At 57.3% G+C, this 19,949-nt stretch overlaps 1 protein-coding gene across 5 annotated transcripts; it reads right to left on the bottom strand.

Annotated features, from left to right (window-relative positions):
- Positions 1-1,598: 1,598 nt before the first annotated feature.
- Positions 1,599-5,651, bottom strand: CRYBA2 (crystallin beta A2). Of its 5 annotated transcripts, none has more exons than XM_071747668.1 (5): positions 4,618-5,651; positions 3,850-4,049; positions 3,286-3,427; positions 2,116-2,258; positions 1,599-1,854 (listed from the first exon to the last, which is right to left on the bottom strand). In XM_071747668.1, the coding sequence occupies exons 2-5, from the start codon at positions 4,008-4,010 to the stop codon at positions 1,707-1,709; spliced, it is 594 nt and encodes a 197-aa protein (XP_071603769.1). In that variant the 5' UTR covers positions 4,011-4,049; positions 4,618-5,651; the 3' UTR covers positions 1,599-1,706. The 5 variants fall into 5 exon arrangements, with proteins under 5 accessions (XP_071603769.1, XP_071603770.1, XP_071603771.1 ...); XM_071747669.1 differs by having other exon boundaries at positions 3,850-4,026; XM_071747670.1 differs by having other exon boundaries at positions 3,850-4,023.
- Positions 5,652-19,949: the final 14,298 nt, after the last annotated feature.

The following is a 19,949-nucleotide window of genomic DNA, read 5'->3' as shown; positions in this document are numbered from 1 at the left end:
GCCGAGCTGACGTGGCCTTTGGCTGTCGGCTGCCCGGCCGGGTGCGCAGGAATGTGTTTGTGCAGGGGGAGAGGCCGGCTGCCGTGGGGCCGTGGCGGGGTGGGGCCAGTGGGGATACGGAGGTGACAGGGGAGGGCTGGGGGGCACCTCGCGGCAGGGATGCCCTGCGGGGTGGGGATACGCAGGGTGCTGGGGCTTTTGCGTGGTGCACATTGGGGTACAAAGGGAAAGGGAGCGGGGATGCACAGGGTGTGTATGGGGCACGTTTGGGTGCACACTTGCATGCAAGCTCATGCGTGCAGTGCACACCCACACACCAGGGCTGGGGTCTCTGTCGTCCTGGGTGCAGAGCATGCATACACCAAATCCCAGCCCAGACATACCCGGTCTCCCAGCACCTTTCTGGGACACCTGCAGCCCCAAGGCCAGGCATGATTTTAGCAGAGTGGGCACCTGAGAACCCAGGCATCCAAGCCACTCTGGTCTGCTTCACCATCCTGCAGCTTTAGAGGGGATGTCGTGGGTGTGGAAAGCAACTCAGGACTAGAGACATGATCCCCAGAAGGGTTTTGGGTGAGAAAACAGGATGGAAGAGGAGGAGGCGGAGGAAGGAATAAGGTGCTGGAGGAGGAGGCTGGGTAGGGAGGCTCCCGGCTTTCCTCGGGCGGAGCCGGAGCCGGATGCTGGCACGGATGTGCTGGCGTGGCCAGGCTGGGGGTGGGGGAGGCCCAGACCCTAAGGGTGCTGGGACCAGTGAGCTGGGACCGCTGCCAGATGCGGGACACTGCCTTGAGGACCTCCTGCCCCTGTTTCCCATACCCCTACACAACCCCGGTCTATAAGACAGTGCCCCCAACCCTGTCCCAACTGTGTCCATCCCATTTGTGGCAGTCCCCCCCCTGCCCCCATGACCCTAATGCTTCTTCTTCTCCTCCCCAGGCTTGCAGCAGGGAGGGATCTCCCCTCTCTCTTCCACACTGGGGTGCAGAGAGGAGAACTTGTATTCACAAGGTTTGCAGCAATCACCTTCCTTGGCACTGAGCCTGGGTGGAGGACCCCAGACATAATCGCCCAGGATATCCCATCCTGGCTCCAGCTACGTCTTTGCCCAATAAAGCCAGTAAGTTCCCATTTCCCTCACTGGAACATCACAAGGGGTAGGAACCATTCTGATGATGGAGCAGCTCATTCTGGATGTCATCTCTTAGCACATGAAGCACTCCTTCCCTGCAGACATTCAAAACCCACCTGGATGCATTCCTGTGAGACCTGCTGTAAGTGACCCTGCTCTGGCAGGAGGGCTGGACTCAATGGTCTTTTGAGGTCCCTTTCAGCCCCTAACATTCCATGATTCTGGGGGATCCCCCCTACTCACTGTGCGTAGACCAGAGGATGGGTGCACAGAGCTCAGCCCAGGGTGGAGGTAACCATATGTCCAAAAAAAAAACCATCTGGGGAAGGGGAAACACCTTCCATCTGTTGATAGCTGAGAGAGGCAGCAGGGCTGGGGCAGTCACTCTGCCTTCCACACTACAGAGGCTTCCCCCAGGCCTGGAAGCCCCCTGAGCAGCAGAGTGGAGTTAGGAGCACCCTTTTTTTTTTTTTTTTTTTTTTTTTTTTTTTTGACAAATGCCTTTATTTGCTACCGGATAGAGGTCTATTGCACAGCAGCCTAGAGGCTGCAGAGCATGCAGCCCTGCCCCTGCTCAGTGCTGGACACGGCGGATGGATTGGATCTGGTTGGTGTGGGCCTGGCTGCTGTATTCATTGTACTTCTTGAACTCGCCGTTCTGTCTGTCCCGCTCCAGCACGTACTGGTAGCCCCTGTATCCGGGGTACTGGTATGCCACCCACCTGCAGACAGACCCCTGGTTCAGAGCCCCAGGCCAATTACCTCCCATCCTCTCACACCCCATTCCACCCCATCCCTCTGCTTGCCCTGGGAGGGAGGGACAGAAAGCACCCTATGGCTTAGATTTTCAAGGGACGTGTAGCAGGAAGACCTCCCTCCATTTTGGGGTCCCCCTTAGCCATCTCTGGGGCAATGCAGAAGGGAAGTGCTTGCTGAACTCCTGCCCCGGACCCCACAACTCATTCCCCACTGTCAGGACTCACGCTCCAGAGTTCACTTTGATGGATGCCACCTCCTTGTTGCCCCAGCCCATGGCCTGCAGTGAGGGGTAGTCATCACTCAGCTCAAACTTGTGCCCCTGGAAGTTCTCCGCCTCATAGAGAATGACTTTGCTATCATTGTGGTTCTGCAGAGAGAGATATCTGAGGGTCAGTGGGGATGGGGTGCCTTGTGCTGGGGTAGGGGATGTGGCATCATGGGGTCATGCACCAAAGGGTCATGGGAGGCCTGGGACCATGCTAGGCTTTGGTGCAAGGCATGGTAATGACCTTCAGCCTCAAATCTCACCAGGACACCCCAGGGCTGCCCAGAGGATGCTGCTCTTATATTCCTGTGATTCCAATGCATGGTTTCTGGTGAGGGTGACAGTGGTCACATCCTCTACTCCCACACAGCCTTCTGCCCTCAGCATTCTTGTACTCCCTAAGGCTGCAGGGCAGGGCAAGGCAGGCTCCTGAGATTGGTCCCCCTGGCTCTGTGGTGCTTTGCTGGGTGCTGGGCACTGAGGGGTTAATCACTGGGACACTGAGCAATGCAGCACTGTCCCCCATACCCAGCCCCCACACGCATCTATCTGCACCGAGGAGCAGTCCTGCCAGTAAGGAGTGATCTTATCGCATCCCCTTTATTAAAGCCCAAGCATATCTGCCTGCTGATTATTAAAAGTTGGGGGGGGGACCCCCCGCTCGGAGGCGCAGACGTGCTGCTATTGCGAGCACCAGTGTCTCTGCAGATGGAGCGATAGAGACTGCATCTGCCTGGGCACAGCTCGGGTACCCCAGCAGGGAGGGGGACAGACCCCGCATTTCAAGCATCACTGCAGTCCTGCCAGCTCCTCTCTGCTCACCCCATCCCTGTGTGTCTGGGATGGGGGAACAAGGCCTAAGGATCCCAGCCTGTGAGGTGGCTCCCCCAACACACAAAGCAGAAGGATCTGGGACACTGTTTCAGTCTAAATTTTATCTGTAAAGAACATCCCAGGATCCTTGCAGAGCTGTGGGTGCAGCCACCCCTCCATCTCACATCCCTTCCAAGCATACCTCACCCCTCCAACACACATTGCATATAATCTGTCCTCCTGTCTGTCCCTCATCTCCCCCCAAGCCAGATTGATGGGGGGCCAAGCTCACCGCAGGGCTGTCGCCACAACTCACCGCGCACTTGATGGGCCGGAAGGAGAGGAGGTGCTCGGTCCGGTAGCCACTGTTCCCACTCCAGGCCTCCCACCGGGGATAATCACCCTTCTCCAGGATAAACTGCTGCCCCTGGTACTCAGGATACTCAAAGCCCACCCAGCTGGAGGGAAGAGGAGGAAAGCTCTCAGGAATGGGTGGTGCAGCCCCCAGGCTCAACCCATGGCTGGCTTCTCCCTCCTGTGCAGGGGATGGAGATGTTCTGGCAAGGTGTGGGTCTGACACAGAGGTCGGGGTCCTTACTAGCAGCAAATGTCCCTTTTGAGAGTTAGACCCCTCTCCCCAGGGCTACACTGTTGCCTCTGACCCATGCCTTGGCTTGGCAGGGTCTCCCTGATTTGCAGATGGGGAACTGAAGCACCATACAAGGAGCACAGGGAGGGAGGTCGCATGATGAAGGCTGTGTCAGAGCTGAGGAAGGACTCGGGTGTTCTGGCTCCCTGGTAGCCCCTGACAGTCCCCTGGGAGCAGCAGGTTTGCTGGAGCAGGGTGAGCCAAAGGGTTGTGGGGCTGGGGGGCACTTACGGGCCAGACTCCACCTTGATGGAGCGTATCTTGCGGAAGCCACGCTCCATGATGCTGGGGCACTCCATGAGGAACTCGCAGCGCTTGCCCTGGAAGCTCTCCTCCTCCCACACCGTGATCTTGTACTGCCCCAGGGTGTCCATGGCTTCGCTGCTGGTCATGCAAGTCACTCCGCTGCTGGCAGAGCCCCATTCATCACCCTGGGCAGGAGCCCACCATCAGCCCCCAGCCACCCTACTGCCTGCCACCGAGCCAGGGGTGCCAATGATTTTGCCCTCATCCCATGCCACTGGCCCCCTCGCCCTCCCAGGGTGGCACTGGAGATGCTTCACATTCTCCTTCCCTTGGTGCTGGGAGATCTCGATCTTGTGACCCCCAAGTTGCAGAGGGCACTTGCAACGCCCCATATCTCCATATGAGGTACCCGGCCTCAGTTTCTCTGCTCCCAAGCTCCCTGCGATGAGTCCTGCAATCAGCCAAGTTCAGTGGCACAGTACCCTGGTGGTGCAGGGAGGTGGCAGTGGCACCCTGACTCAGACAGGGGTGTGGGAGGCATCCCTGGGGCACAGCAGCTCAGCCCCTTGCAAAGATGGGTGCCAGCATCCCTCAGGCCCACACGGGGTACTCCCACTGTGCCATGCAGCACCCCGCAGCTCACCCTTCCCCAGAGTGTGTGCTGGGTGGGGGGGCTCAGTGTGGGAGGGTTGAAGGGAGCGAGGCAGTGCCTGTGCAGTGGGGGGCTTAGGGGGCTCACGGCCTGGTACTTACTTGGTCAGCAGGGCACAGAGGCGAAGGTGGCGGTGCCGGTGTTGGCTTTTCCCCTTGCCCTTTATAGGCGGGTGCTGAAGTGCCGATGGTGCAGGCAGGCAGGGCGCTGTGTCAGCAGGCAGGGGATGGGGAGGCAGGGAGGGTGGGCACCCACCCACCCCAGACTCCAGCTGTCCATTCCAGTTAGGCAGTGTGGCGAGAGCGGCCCCCCCGCACCCCGTGGGGCTGACAATGAAAGTGCTGGGCTGTGTTTGTGCAGGGGCTCAGGGCACAATGGGCAAAGGGCCTGACGCACTGCTTTCCTTTCTACCCCTGGACAATGTCCCCGCTTGGCCCGAGGATTAGGAAACCAGCCTTTCCCAGGGCACCCACAGCCTTTGCCAGGGTTGAGGCTGGTGGGAAGGAGGTGCCAGACTAAAGTGGGTATTTGCCAGCTGGGAGCTGACGTCCACTTATGGCTTCACTGTGGGATGCAGGGATTGCGTGGGGCTTCATCTGCCCATCTGCCTGGGACTCCACCATCACAGGTCCCTCCTATGGCCAGGCTCTGCCTTGCATGTCCTGAGCTGCCAGGGCAGGGCAGGGACTCAGTCTGCACAGCGAGGGCTACGTGTTGGGTGGGAGAAGGTTAGGGTGAATGAGAGGGGTGGAGGAAGGGCTGGCACAGCTGCAGCTTTGTCTGTCTATGCTCCGGGAGATGTGAAACACTCTGCAGGGGTTCCTGTGTTGTTCCAAACTGGGCACTGATGAACCACAGTTATATGTTCCCTGTTTGTAATGCCCTGGGCATGTTCCCTGACCTGGCAAAGAGCTCCCTGTGTTCCCCACACACCTCCTGTCCAGACAAGGGATACCATGCACAGTAGAAGGGGACCAGCTTTGGGGCAGATCTATGTCCTTCATATGGGCAGCAAGACAATCTCTGCCTGGGACTGCATCATGCCACACAGATGTCCCCATGCCACCCACCAGAACCTGAGCTGGGTGAAGCTAATACAAGCCGGAAAAGAAGAGGAGTGTGCTGCTGAGCCACAAAATCCTGGGTTTCTTGGCAGCACTGTTTCTTGCAGCATCCTTATATAGCAAGTGGTTAGGCTGGGCAACTCGCACATTCAACTGGGCAGGAGCCATACTTACCTCTGGGCAAGGGCCGTCCCAGAGGACCCCAAACCTTCCCAGGAAAATCTGAAGCCTCCTGGGGGTCCTGAGAATGGGGTCAGCATCTTAAGAGAGCCCAGTGATGCCAGTGATGGAGAGAGCAGCATAGGCAACTGGGAGTGGTGTTAAGACGTCTGGCAACTCTGTCCCGTTCTCAGCTAGATTTGGGGACTGTGGAGTGACAGCAGGGACGGGCTGGGGCCAGGACTCGTGGGTCCTCTTCTTGTCCCCCCCTCCACTGCTCGGCACCGCACCGTGAAGCATTTCCCTCCCTGCTGCGAGGCTCGGTTCGGAGCTGCGCCGATGCCTGCAGGTCCCAGCAGAGGGTGCAGCCTAGCAGCGGTTGGAGCTGGTTCCAGCGAAGGGACATTGGTGGCCTTCGGACGGGGACAGGCGCTGAGGAGGCGACCCTCAGCTTGAGATGCCTTGGGTGCCCCTAGAAGGGGGGTAGACACCATGGGATCTGTCGGGGGAGGGGAGGGTGGAGGTACTCCCTGGGGAGGGAAGGGCATGCATGGGGGTCAGCAGACCCCTGGAATGCAGCACAGTGGCATGGGGACATCCCTCAAAGTGTTGGGGGACAGGTTTGGGCAGCCCTTGGAGAAGGTAGGGAAAGATGAAGAGCTAGAGCACTGCAGGGTTCCCCCCATGCCACTGCTGCCCCTTGCATGGGCTGTGTGAGCAGAGATGTGGGGCACTGCTTAGTTTGGGGTGCTATGGAGTGTGAGGGCAGTCTGGAGCTGTGGGGTGCAGGGCACTGTGGGGCGCATAATAGAGTGCCAGGGCATGGGGCACTGCAGGACATGTGACATGTTGTGGGCTGGTATGGGGTGCATGCACAGGATGCGTGGGTCAGTGCATAGTGTGCCACAGGATCTATGGGCCCTTGGTGTTGTGCCATAAGGGGCACACAGACGGCTCAGTTACCCCCACACAACGCTTTGGATAAAAGCATTGACGGAGGGAGAAACCCACCCTCAGATGCAGGCTGTGCCCTTCCTTCACTTCTCAGCGTATCCCACACCCAGAGATGTGTGTCCCTCACCCCTGGCTCTGAGCATTCGGGACAGCCACATGAAAGCCAGAACCACATCTTGGTACAGTGGACTGGGGGTCTCACCCACTGCACTCCACGATGCTGTCGCAGTCCGTCTTCCCTGGGGCATCTCTCAGCATCTCTGGGCAGTTATTGTCACCAGCCAGCTTCCAAGTGCCTGGGTCACTTGTCAGTCCCCATCACACCTGCTTGGCTTGGGTCACAGGCAGGAAACGCAGGCAGGGGGAGGCAGTGCGGGGGCAGGCAGCGACTCAGCTCAAGGGCAGCTGCTAATACTGGCTCTTGGAGGTGGTTAGAGCTCGCCCAGGGCCTCCTGCATAGGCTAATTTAATAAGGGCCCCGCATCGCTCCCGGCTCAGCATGTTCTCTGCGCTAGCAAAACAGATCGGGTTTCTCCATGCCACCGGGCACAGTGTGGGTGGCTGGCAGCCCTGGGGCATGGTGGGAGGACAAGGTCCCCCAGCTGCTCCATGCCAAGCCCAGACCACTCTGTCTGTGATCCCTGGCTGTGGGGTTATACCCTGTGCCTTTTGCAGCTGCTGGTCCCAGGATGGTGTGTGGCTTGGGGTGCTGAGCAGGCTGACAGGCAGCCCTTTGGGAGATGAGACAAGTGCTGGCCAGACATCCTGATGGTGATTCACATCTGGGACACAACTGGGGCTCATGGCAGCATGCTGTCCTTCCCACTGCTGTTATAAGTATCCAGGCTAGCTGACCAGCTGACACAGCTGGCAGCTGTGTGCCATCTGGCATCTTGCTGATGCCCTGGGCTGAGGCCTGGTCACCCCCTGAGCCTTGCTAGCCACTCTCTTTGCCCCCAACCCCATGGGGGGTTGTGCTGTCACCCCAAGAGGCTGGAGATCCAGGAGCTGATCTGAATAGGAGCAGATGGAGCTGGTGCCAGCCCCTGTTTGTCTTTCTCCCAGTTGCCTGGTGCTCTGTTTGTTCTGGGGATGGCTTCCTGCTGCCAGGGCCAAAACAGGTGGCTTTTATTTGCAAGGTCTGGCTGATTAGATCAGGGGCAGTGTCATTCCCCCCACCAGCCCCACCACTCCTTTTTCCTCCCCTTTCTCCCCCAGTCTCATTTCCCTGGGAACTCGTCCTCCTCATAAAGTGTGAAAACACTCCCTTTCCATCCCCCAGCATCTCCCCTTTGGGGCTGCTCTCAGCATGGACACACCAGGACTGGCAAATCCCAGCCAAAACCCACACTTCTATGTCTCCAAATCCCACAGCTGAGAGGCCTGGTGCGGTCCACAGTGCCACTGTGCCTCTTGTGACAAAGGATACACAGGCACATTCCTACTGCAGAAGCCTCCTTGCACAGGTGCAGCCTTGCACAGGGAGCCCCTGCACACGCCAGCAGCCCCGCACACACGTGTCCCCTGTGCACTCAGCCATCCCCTGCCTGCAAGCGGAAGCTCCCGGGATGGCAAACAGCCTGGCAGATGTTGCTGGGATTAGCTCCCGCACAGGCACACACGCACGACGTGGGCTGCCTGCCCTCCCCTGCCCAGAGGGGTCCCAGGCTGCCCCAGAGCAGAGCTCAACAGGTACCTGCCCCAGCTCCTGCTGCTCCCAAGGCGGGATGAGTTCTCAGGGTGAGGGGGCATCAAGAGGGGAACCTTGATGGGAACTGACTGAAGTCCGGGCATTTTTACTAATGACAAAGGGCAGGGGAGGCACAGCCACTTGCAGTGCCAGGTGTACCCACACATTCCTGCTCACAATGGGGTCTTCTCCAAACAACAAACAGTCTTCTGAGGTGGTCTGCCAAGCAGCAGCCCTCACCTTACTCTGCTCTCTCCACACACCTGCGTCCCTCAGCCAGCCACTGGTACCCCTGCTGGGACCAGTTTTCCAGACCTGCCCACCTGTAGCCCCACTGGCACGTTGGCCGCCCCAGGCAGGCTGCTCACCTCCTTCCCATGGGACCGTGGATGCCCACTCTGCCCTGTGGCACCCACAGCTCTGGAGATGCACTCACCAAGACCAACCAACACAAGAATACTGACAATCATCCAGGACCTGCCCTGCCTGGCCCTGGCTGTGGGCTGACGCCAGCAGGGGGGTGCATGTTGAGTCCCCCAGCTCTGCCAGCTTTGCACAGTCCCCAGGAGCTGCTGGGGGAGTGTGGCTTCACCTGCCTACTCCCCATTGTTCCCATGGGGACTAATCCCACCTGAAGGTCAGGGAGGCTCCGCCAGCTGCTCACCTCCTGCCTGTGGATTACAGCCTACATGTGAGCAGGTGGCAACTGCCGTATCCCCAGGCTGTCCTAGCCCTGCTGTGGGACTGCCAGTGGGACAAAACCCAGCCAGATTGCCCAAAAAGGGGCACCAGGGTGGCAAGTCCCTTGCAGTCTCAGGTGTCTGCCCTACCTAGGTGTGGACTCCAGAGCAGAGGAACAGGTATCTGGTCCTTGGGTCCAGATCCTGACCTGAAATGGGGTCCACAGATGCCAGCTACTGCAATCTTCTGCCTGTTACTCCAGTAGACCCCAGCCTGGCCCCCCTACAGTGTCCTGGAGAAACATGCTGGTCCCCACACAGCGTCCAGTACAGACCAGTCCCAGAGAAGCATTGAGAGAGACAGGGGAAGCAAGTCCAAACCCACATCCAGCCCATCCTAGATAAAGCTGTAAGAGCACCTCCTTCAGTACATCATACAATATTTAGAGGTGCACCACGGTGTGGGTACAACTTCCCAGGTTCCAGCTTTACCTATAGCACCTGGGGTGTTACCATAGGGGTGCAGAGTGCAAGGACAGGAGATGAGGAGGTCCTTGAACCTGCCCGCCTCAGGTCCACAGCCAGGGGATGCCAGCTCAGCCAGCGCCTGGCCAAGGTCCAGCTCCACCTTGGTGCTTCTCCACTCCCCTGTCACCAACATCTGTAGTGCTAGGTGCCTGACACCAGGGTGACACTCACCCAGGAGGCAGGCAAAAAGCCTGGCAGCAGTGGCTCCCCTCTGCCAGCAGCTCTCAGGAGGCAGAACAGGCAGGCTCTGAGCCAGGTACTGCAGCCAGAACAGAACATCCTGCCTTGGGGTTCCTAAAGGGGGCAAGAGCATGGCCAGGAGCAGCAGCCCTGGCACCTTCCTCAATGTCCATCAAAGCCTTTTCCTGGGGCAATGGAATAAACCCTCAACCCAGTGGGCTGTGGGTGCAGGGCGGGAGAATGCCAGGCTGCACTCACCCCATGCCTGATACTCCCCATCACCAGGAATAGGCTGGGGGTGGGTAGAGCTGCCTGTTGGTTCACCATGGAAGGAGCATTAAGTAGCAACAAGCTTGTCTTGGAGCCAGGCTGCTTCTTGAGTCGGGGGGAATATGTGGGAGGGACCCACTGCCTGGGGACAGTATCTGAAGCTATCCTGTGCAGGTCCTCAGCACAGAGCTAGGTCAGTCCATTGTTGGACCACATGGCCTTGGCCAGGAGCAGGCTGGGGGAATGGAGAAAACCCTAGACCAGCATTAGCCCAGCCCTGGGGGACACAAACAGCCTCAGTTTCCTTGTGCAACCTGGCCGGGTACCCGCATCAGTCCTGGGAAAGAGTGACCTGCAGGGCCCTGGAGATCCTTCTCAGCCTGGCCATTTTCTCCAAGCACAAAGAAGCCATGGCAAATCAGCTGGGTCCAGGACAGCTGAGGTCTAGGGGTGCCCACACAGACCTGTGTGCAGCTGCAGCTCCCAGGGATGATTCTCCCCAGAGCATTGGCCAGTAGAGCTTAACCAGTTGCCTCTGCCACATCCTTTGGCTAACCAGTGCCTGGCAGGGGATGGAACACCCCATCTGGGCTGGGCAGGAGAGACAGCCTGCTGGAAACACCCCACAGGCACACAGCAAGGGTGCCCACCTCTGCTCACACCTGCACCTTTGAATGACGCAGACACCAGGACACAGAGCAGCAAACGTGGCCAGGGCATGGCCAGCGTGTGTGGTTAGCTCAGCAGGAGCACATAAATACACACGAGCACATGTGCACACCCAGGGCACTGAATGAAGCAGCAAGATCATAGCATGGTTTGGATTGGAATGGATCTTAAAGATCATCCAGTTCCAACCACCCCTGAATAGGCAGGGACAGCTCCCACTAGACCAGGTTGCTCACAGCCCCATCCAACCTGGCCTTGAATGCATCCAGAGAGGGAATAGCCACTTCTGTGGGTAACCTGTGCCAGTATCTCACTGCCCTCACAGGAAAGAATTTCTTCCTAATATCTAATTTAAATCTACCCTCTCTCAGCTTAAAAGCATTCCCCTTACCCTGTCACTCCATGCCCTTGTAAAAAGTTCCACCCCAGCTTTCCTGTAGACCCTTCAGGTACAGGAAGGCTACTATAGGGCCTCCTCAGAGCCTTCTCTTCTCCAGGATGAATAACCCAACTCTCTCAGCCATAAGAGACGTGATCCAGGCTGCACCTCTGATCATCCCCATGGCCCTCCTCTGGAATTGCTCCAGGAGATCCATGTCCTTCTTTTGTTTGGGGACACAGAACTGGACACAGTACTCCAGGGGTGGTCTCACAATAGCCGAGGAGAAGAGTCACCTCCCTCACACTACTGGCCATGCTGCTTTAGATGCAGCCCAGGATACAATTGGCTTTCTGGGCTGCAAGAGCACATTGCCGGCTCATGTTGAGCTTTTCATCAACCAACATCCCCAAGTCCTCCTCCTCAAGACTGTTCTCAATCCATTGTCCACCCAGCCTCTATTTGTGTTTGAGATTACCTTGATGCAGGTGCAGGACCTTGCACTTGGCCTTGCTGAACTTCATGCAGTTGAAGTTGCACCAAGATGCATCAAGATGCACCAGCTCTGCACCACCTGCCCAGCCTGGGCAGGGCTCACACACGCCTGCACAGCCACGTGTACAGGTGCACACACATAAACACATGTATGCAAACACGCAGGCATACATATACATACACACCCCACGTGGAACTACTCCTATATGGAAATGCAGACAGGGGCACTCCTGCCTCCCCAGTCCTCCTCCTGCACCCTGACCTCCCCATGCAAATCCTCCCAGTGCAGAGCTGCACCATGCAAATCCCCAGCCCAAGTCCTCACATCCTCAGTGCCATGCAATGGCCATGTAGGGCCTGGGAGTTAAGGGTGGGACAGCACAGCACAGGCAGCAGCAACCCCCTCTGCTTTGTCCCCTTGCCAGCCTGGCACAGCCCTCACCAACAGTGCTGGTTCAGGATCAAGGAGATGTGGGTGCTTAAAACCCGTGGCTCTGCCTAGTCTGGGGATCAGCTTACCTTTGGGTGCTCTCCCTGCCAAAGGGCTATTCCACAGCCAATGCAGCTCCTAGAGCAATGTGGCTTTCTAGGACTACCGTCAGCTTTGAAGGGTGTCACTGCTTCCCAGTGCCACTGGGTAAGGAGAGCTGGGACAGGGAGATCAGGCTCGGAACATTGTGGGAGGGGAGCAATTTCTAGTGTTGTGGTTTTCCCCTTCTTCTGCAGGGACACACATGCCACCATGTGCACAGACCTGTGAAGGGTCAAGCTCCCTGGCTGCTGCCCAGATACCCCAAAAAGCCCCCCCAAAAAAGCTTTTCTGGATCATATGGATACTTACAGGGTGCAATATAGGTCCCACATGGTGCCAGATTGTCCTAGGGCACAAGGCAGCCCAGCAGGGTGTGGAGCCATCAAGAGAAAGCAAGGCTGCTGGGCAGCATCCCCAGAGTCCTACTCTGCCAGATACCATCTCAGCCCACTCTGTCCCCACAGGGATGCACGTGCAGCAGCCAGAGCAGCACAGGCAGCAGGGTCTGGCTTTGCTCAGCATTATTAATCGTGCTCTGTTTGATCCCAGCCTGAGCAGGGGGTTATGCGTATCAGGGATGTGTTGTGGTTTCTCAGCTTTTCAACTTTGCCAGGTTTGGTGGCAGGAGACAAAGCCCAGAAACATGACCCAAAGGGGTCTGTGGCCACTGTGATAGCCAGGCATCATACTGCAGGGTGGCCATTCCCCGGCTGGGATGGACCCTTGGCTGTGGAGAGACTTGTGAAGCTGAGTACCCCTAGATACTCTTTGATTTTGGTGCTTTACCACACCACTTTTGGGAAACTTCCTGAGTGTCTGCCTGGGCAAGGAGCCAAGTAGGTGCCTTATCTCCATCCCTTGCAGGGGTACCCCAGGGAAGGAACAGGACTCTCCTGCTCCAGGGCAGGGGCTGCTGAGCCTCATCTTGCATATGGATCGAGTGGGGATAAGGGAAAGCATCAGGAATCATCAATGTTCCCTTGACACACTCTCAGGCTTCTGCACCTCCAGCCTCTCCTCCCTCCACACTTCAGGATTCTGCTGCAGAGAAGCTGCAGAAAGTGCTCAGGACCCACCTGTAAATTCAGCATCACTGAGCATGGCAGGGACAGAACTGGTTCCTGCTTGCTCCTGCTAGGGAGCTCCCAGGAGTGACATCCTTAAGGTCAGGACAGGAGCATGTTCATTTCTGTCAGAGAAACTGCAGACATGGCCAGGCAGGTAGGTGTGGGGCATTTTGCTCTCTCCAGACAAAATCTTGGGGTGGGAAGAAAGAGAGTCTGTTGCTCGCCCAATTCTCTGCTCTTCTGCTCTCCCGGATTCCCTGCTGTCTCCATGGTGCTAGGAGAAGCCCTGGGCTAGGAATGTCTGTGCTGGCAAGGAGGGAGGCAGGGGGGAGGATGGGGAGGATGAACACACATGACAGGGTTGGGACAGGAGCTCTGGTACCTGCAAGGTGAGGGTGAGCAGCAGGCAACACCTGTCCTGGGCAGTGCAGTCCAAGGGCAGACAAGTCCTGGAAAGGCCAGGAAGTGCAGCTGCTGGAAGAGAACCTGGGCAGAGGTGTGCAGGAAAGGATGCAACATCCCCACATCCTCTGCCCTGCTTCCTCCTGCCTGCGTTGTGTCAGTGGCTAAAACTCCCTTGATGCCAGCAGACCGTAAAGACCTACCTGGGTGTCTGACAGAGCTTTTGAGCTCCACCCTGGCCCAGAACTGTGCCAGGGCAGGGCAGTGTTGCCAGGGCTCCTGTGCCTGACAGCGCTCTGCAGTAATGCCAGGATGCAAGGGCCAGGCTGCCCTTCCCCAGCAGGCAGCTGCAGGCAGCCATCAGCCACACAAACAGGATGCGTGTGCCTAGGGTGTTATATGTACCCGTCATGCCACAGGCAGATAGACATGGGTCCTATGTGTCATAGCCCACAAAGTGTCAGAAATGCCATGTGTACCAATGCCACGTGGGCCCCACATCCCGTTCCGCAGCTTCCGTGCATGCTGCATGCAGATTGCATCATCTGTGAGCACTACCTGTCCATCGCTTGAAGACTGTGCCACGCACAGGTCATACATGGCATGCACACGTTTGGGTGAAAATTGCACGTTGTGCATGTCCCTTGTGCACTCCACAGCTTGGTGTGTTTGTCCTGGCACGCATGCTGCAAACCAGCTCACATGCCCGGTGCGAGTTGCAAGCGAGCCATGTGGGCTGTGAGTCGCAGGCTCAGGGGACGCGCCGCAGCAGTCAGCGGGTGGTCTGGTATCGGTGTGCACCGATGTGCCCCAGGCTTGCAGACGGGCTGGACCTGCCTAACGCGAGCCGAACGAACAAAACGTTCAGGTCAGGTCTTGCACGTGGGGCTCGACGCCAGGCAAGTGCAGAGTCACTCCGGGATTGCACAGCGTGGGCTGGAGGGGTGCTCTGCCACGGGCTGTCGGCAGCCCCTTCCTTCCCCATCCTTCCTCCCGAGACAGTGTCCTCCAGGCTTGGAGCCGGTGTCTTTGCTGCACCCGCTGCTTCAAAACAGCTCTTCTGGGGGGTGAAGTCCGGAAGGTTGGACGCTTGACACCTGCTGCCTGGGAAAGCCAAACAGAGCATGGGCGGGTTAAACTGGCATGGCTGGGTGGGGAGGGAGAGTGGAAAAACAGGGAAGGAGGGTATGAAGGAAGGAAGAAAGTGAAGAAGGGGAGAGGAACAGAAAGGAACGGAAAATGCTGGTGAGAGTTAAGGGAAGGGGACAGCCAGGACGGTGTCCCCCAAGCCCATCCTCTTCCCTCCGGGGAGTTCGGAGGTGCCACCCGGCTCCCAGTGTTTCTCCCGGGGGAGCCCCCAGGGTGTCGCCCATGCCAGGCACCCTGCTCGCTGCCAGGCAGGCAGGAACCCGGCCCAGGTGTGCCGAGCTGCAGCACCTCACCTGGCTCCGGTGACACGCTGGCAGGTGAGCAGCTTCGCCTTCCCCCGCCGACTCACGAGCAGAAAATGAGGGTGACGCTGGGTGGATGGGGCTTTTATAGCCCTGATAAAAATAGCGCTGGCTGGCCGGTGATCGGGGGGCAGGAGAGATGTGACTGAGCAGAGACAGGCGAGAGGGCTGGGCTGGTGGCGGCGAGCCTTCTCCCCAGCACACCTGTCACGGCTCTGTGTTTGCTCAGAGCAAATATTGACCCAGGGAAGGCAGGCTGGGCAAGGGAGGCGATTAGCCCACCTAGATTAGAGGCAGAGCAGGTCTCTATGCAAACTCTCCAGGGCTGCCTTTGTTAATGGGAGTCTGATGGGCTGATAGGAGCCAGGAGCCTGGGTGCTGGGACGGGAGGTGGAGAGGAGGTGGAGGTGGGGGACGGGAGGGGGGGGGGGGGGGAGAGAGAGGAGGAGACATTTATTAACCTGCACTGGAACAACACCAGCTGTCACATTTCCACCCACCTGCCTGGCTCACTTTTGCATCTGGGGATAAGGGAGGAGGGGGCGCCAGAGGAGGCAGGTGTGGGGGTACCCTATCAGGGTAGCTCTGGGGTGGGGGCTGCTTGCTTGCAACACTTTGGGCTGCTGAAAGGTAAGGGAGTGGTAAGGTTCCAGGGCTGGAAAGCAAAGCTCCTTATTATGCTAAGCAGCCTGATACTGAGTGTCTGTGATGGCAAGGACCCCCTTGCCCTTACCTTAATGCCCCTGCCCATGCTGAAGGCTCCTTGGGCATGCCAGGATGATGCATGCTTTGTTGACAGGAGCACATAGACCTCTGAGCTGGGCAGCAAAGCCCAGCACCAAAGCAAAACCACCACTGCCCACTCTCTTTGGGACCGTTTCCAGCACGGCTGCTTGGGCCAAGAGCCAGCTCTCCCAATGCAGCCACAAGAACAGGATGTGTTTCACTTCATGTCCACGTCTTCCCGAGGGGTCACTGCATCCCAGAGTCACACCATTCTCCAGCATCCTGGCTGTGTCACAGCCCAGGAGGGTGACCTCTGCAGACACCCCCATGCTGGTTCTGGGGGCAGCTTTCAGAGCCTGTAGGGCCCAGGAGAGGTTTATACACTCTCCTGTTGCACCCAGCCGTGGTACTGAGCTCTGACAATCCTCAGATGATCTCAGATGGAGCCAGCAGGAGCTGGGCTATCTCTCTGGCACCCGTAGCTCTCTGGATAACAGAGCATGAAGTGCAGCTGTGGTGGCAGGAGAAGGTCCTTTGTGCAAGTGCAGTGGCAAGTTTGTTTGTGTAGATGGGTGTGTTTGTGAGTGGGGAAGGAGGTAATGCTGCCTTAACCCCCACGGCAGACACTTGCAGGTATCCTGATCCAAGGTGTGCTTTGGAAACTGCCACACCACTGTCCTTTCCACAGGTGAGGTGTGTCTGCAGTGGATTCCCAGTTCTAAGTTGCAGGTCCTTATCAGCCACTCTCACCCAACTCTTCTTCCATGGAGACTTGTCCCTCACAGAGTCAGGAGTTTGAAAGGCAAAGGCCGTCTCCCTTCCTCCTTCCTGCTGATGCCTCGGGCTGGGGTCCTGCAGGTTCCCAGCCCAGCAAAACCTGGCATGGGAATGAGCTGGAGTGATGCCAACCTTTGTCACTCTGATCCTCTTTTCCTGTAGTTTCACCAGCAAAGGAATGCAGAACCAGCATTGCTCTAGGTTTTGGTACTAAGAGGAAATGTGATGTTCCATCCTTTTGACTCTATACAGTCCCTGACTCCCTGGCAGGCAGGCAGGCAGTACTGGGACTGCTCTGCACTCAACAGGGCTGGCCCTGGTAGGAGGAGGCTCAGACACCTATCGAAGCAGCCAGGGGTTTGTGCTGCCTCACTGTTCCATGAGGATGGACTAACTCACATCAGAGCACCTCTCATCACCGTCAGGAGCCCCCATTATGCCCTGGCCTGACCTGAGCATGGACCAGAAAGTCCCCATTCCTAAACAGCAAAGCCTGGTATCTCAGAAATGGGAGTCCAAGGGTGAAGGGTCTCTGCACACCTCTGCTAAGGGTTTTCAGAGGATTGCCCTTATGTTTTTTTCTCTCCAGACTATGTTCTCCCTGGGCAGACACTGCAAGCTAGTTAAGGCAGAACTTTTCCAGGTTTCTGCCTGCTACTCATTACAGGGTGAGAAGGGGATGATTCCAACCTGAAGACACAAGAAGCAAGGGGCCTAGGGGACTGTCCCCTAGCACTTCCACCTTCCCCCACATGAACACAGAGCCGCACCAAGTGGGTATTTGCAGGGGATCCAAGCTCCTCAGCTGCAATGGGACATACAGCCTTGCAGACACCCGGGCAGGGAAGACCAAGAGCAGCTTTGTTTCCCTTTCCTTTATCTCCCAGACAATGGCACGATTCAGCGGGTGTTAAATGTTTTAATGGGATTCAGGATAGCTTCTGTTGCCCACCTGCCCCAAGGCCATTTCACCCCTCCCTAGGATCCAGTACTAACAGCCAAGAAGAAAAGGCCTGTTGTGTGTTACATTAACTGCCTGATGACTGAGCATAACCAGCACAAGGAGGAGGGGAGCCCCGTTACCTGGCCAAGCTTATACTCTGCCACCCTCTCGTTGGCTGCACAATTGTAAGCAGCCTGTCCTGGCCGGCCCGGCCACCAGTCCCGGTCCCATGGGATCATCACCCTACTTCACCACTCAAACACCAGTGAGAAGAAGCAGGACACGTATCTACAGTATCTTCATTAGAGAGGTGTGAATTAGAAACGTGGTGGGTGTTGGGGCAGGGGCCAAATCCAGCCCTGGAAGCCAGTACAGCAAGCTCAGACTTCCTCCTGCCTGACACACAAGTGTTGTTAGCAAAGATAGGGCTGGTCCCCTCTCCTGGCAGCTGGGCTGTGGGCCTGGCTGTGCTACAGTCCCATGGTTCATTGCCTTGGTGGTCGGTAGCAACAATGCCTCTTGATAAGGCACAAGTCCTTTCCATCAGCACTGCCCATCTCTGCCCATCCTTCACCTCACCACAGCCCCCAGAGATTCAAGTGTGGGGAGGAACAGCAGGGAAGCACTGAAGCCCCCAAGTGACAGCATGGCTGTAGCTCCCTGCTCTGCAGGGCTCACCCTGAGCAGAGCCTGGGGTGTCTGCTGTCTCCCATTCCTTTTGCCAAAGGGACAGCAGTGTGACTGTCACACATGCCAGTGTTTTCCAAAACCAGGGCCAAGGTCTGGTTCCCAGCTTGAGAGGAGGAAACAGGAATTTCCCTAACTTGGGAGAGGGGGTGACCCTGGTATAATTTTAACTTAGGATGAGGATAAAGAAGAAAAGTGTGTGAAAGCTTCTAGTTGCTCTGCTTAGTGCATGTAGAGTCGTGACTAATAGGCACTAGAGAAGACCTAGAACAGAGGTGAAACACCACCATCCCACCCCCCTGGTGAGATTGCTCCCTCAGATGTGTAGGTAGTAGTTCTGAAACCTCTTGTTCCCTGACTCACTGTTGCTGAAGGCACTGTCTCAGGGCTCTCTCCTACCAGAGAGACACTAATCAGAGAAATTAACTTACCTCTGATGGTGCTCCAAATGACAAGTACAGTGTGAGTTCTGTCTCCTGCAGGTTCAGGCTCTGTTCAGCACAGGAGAGTGGGGAGGACAGGAGCTTTAATGACAAAACTCATTCCCTGAGCACGTCTGCACTCAGGCTCCATCCATTAGCTCTTGGGGTTTACACCCAACTAACATAGAGCATTTCCCATGGTGACCCATCTGTCTCAAAAGGCAGAGGTGTTAGTGGTGATGCAGTCCAGAGAACATCATCAGATCATGTTGTAGGTCTGAGGATGGACAAACTCACCGATCCTGTCTCTGCTGCTCCAGTGCTGGCCCTGCTGTGCTGCAACGGTGAGGACAACGGTGAAGTTCCTGACCCTGCCATTTGAGAAGCCTGTCACGGGACTACAGATCATCTGTAGTGGGAAAACTCTAGGGAGGATCTTGGACTGGGCAGAGTCATCCCAGTGGACAGAACAGCCAGGGCCTACTGTGCCTTGGGATGGGGAGGAAGGAGGTGGTACCCCATCACCTGGTCAGCACTAGCAGAAGCCCGGAGGAAGACATAAAACCTGCTGTGATGTAGGAGTGCTAGGGAGGAAAGAGAGGGGTCTGCATTTCTCATGAGAAGGATCCAGGACCCATGTGAAGGCCCAAGGCATCCAGAATGAGCTCAGGAGCCAGCAGTGCGTTTGCTCTATCTGACAGCAGGAACAGCTTGGCCCTGGGGCTTAGTAAGAGTTACACACGTCTGGCTCCTGTACGGAGCAGAGCACTGGGGTTGTGGTGGGAGAGCTGCAGCACCACTAGCTGCATCTAGCAGCAGCAGGCATCTGCCCTCTGCCAAATGGCAAAACCCCCCTGCAGATCCTCATGGTCTTCTCTTGGGCTGCAAGGGGAGAAGGTACAGCTCTTGGCTGGGCACTGGGAACACAGGACAAGAAGGTTTAGAGGAGGACACTAGCAGCACCCCCACCAGAGCAGGGTGGCTGTGTGAGCTGTGTGAGCTGTGTGTAGCAGAGCCCGTAGCAGGGCTGCAAAAGAGTGGAGATACTGCAATCCCAACCCCGCTGCTTGGCAGAGCCAGCCTGCAGCCTCTGCCAGGCAGCAGGCAGCCAGTGCCCAGCATCAGCTGCAACTCCACGCTGGCACCTGGGATTTATCACAACTAATACTGCCACCTCCTGGCTGTGACAAGCCCCGCTCCTTCACGATGACACCCTCTCGCAGCCTCTCGGACCCCTGTTGCCAGGCCAAGGCTCAAAGCATCCCCTTCCCCAAGTGACAGCCCTGCAGTTTGAAAAGGGGAGAGCTTGTCCAGAGCTCTCAAATCCAGACGCATCGATTACATGTGTTAAACGCCGG

The sequence above is a fragment of the Heliangelus exortis genome, chromosome 6 (genome assembly GCF_036169615.1).
Source record: "Heliangelus exortis chromosome 6, bHelExo1.hap1, whole genome shotgun sequence".
Lineage (NCBI taxonomy): Eukaryota > Metazoa > Chordata > Aves > Apodiformes > Trochilidae > Heliangelus > Heliangelus exortis.
This window is presented reverse-complemented; position numbering and strand designations above follow the sequence as displayed.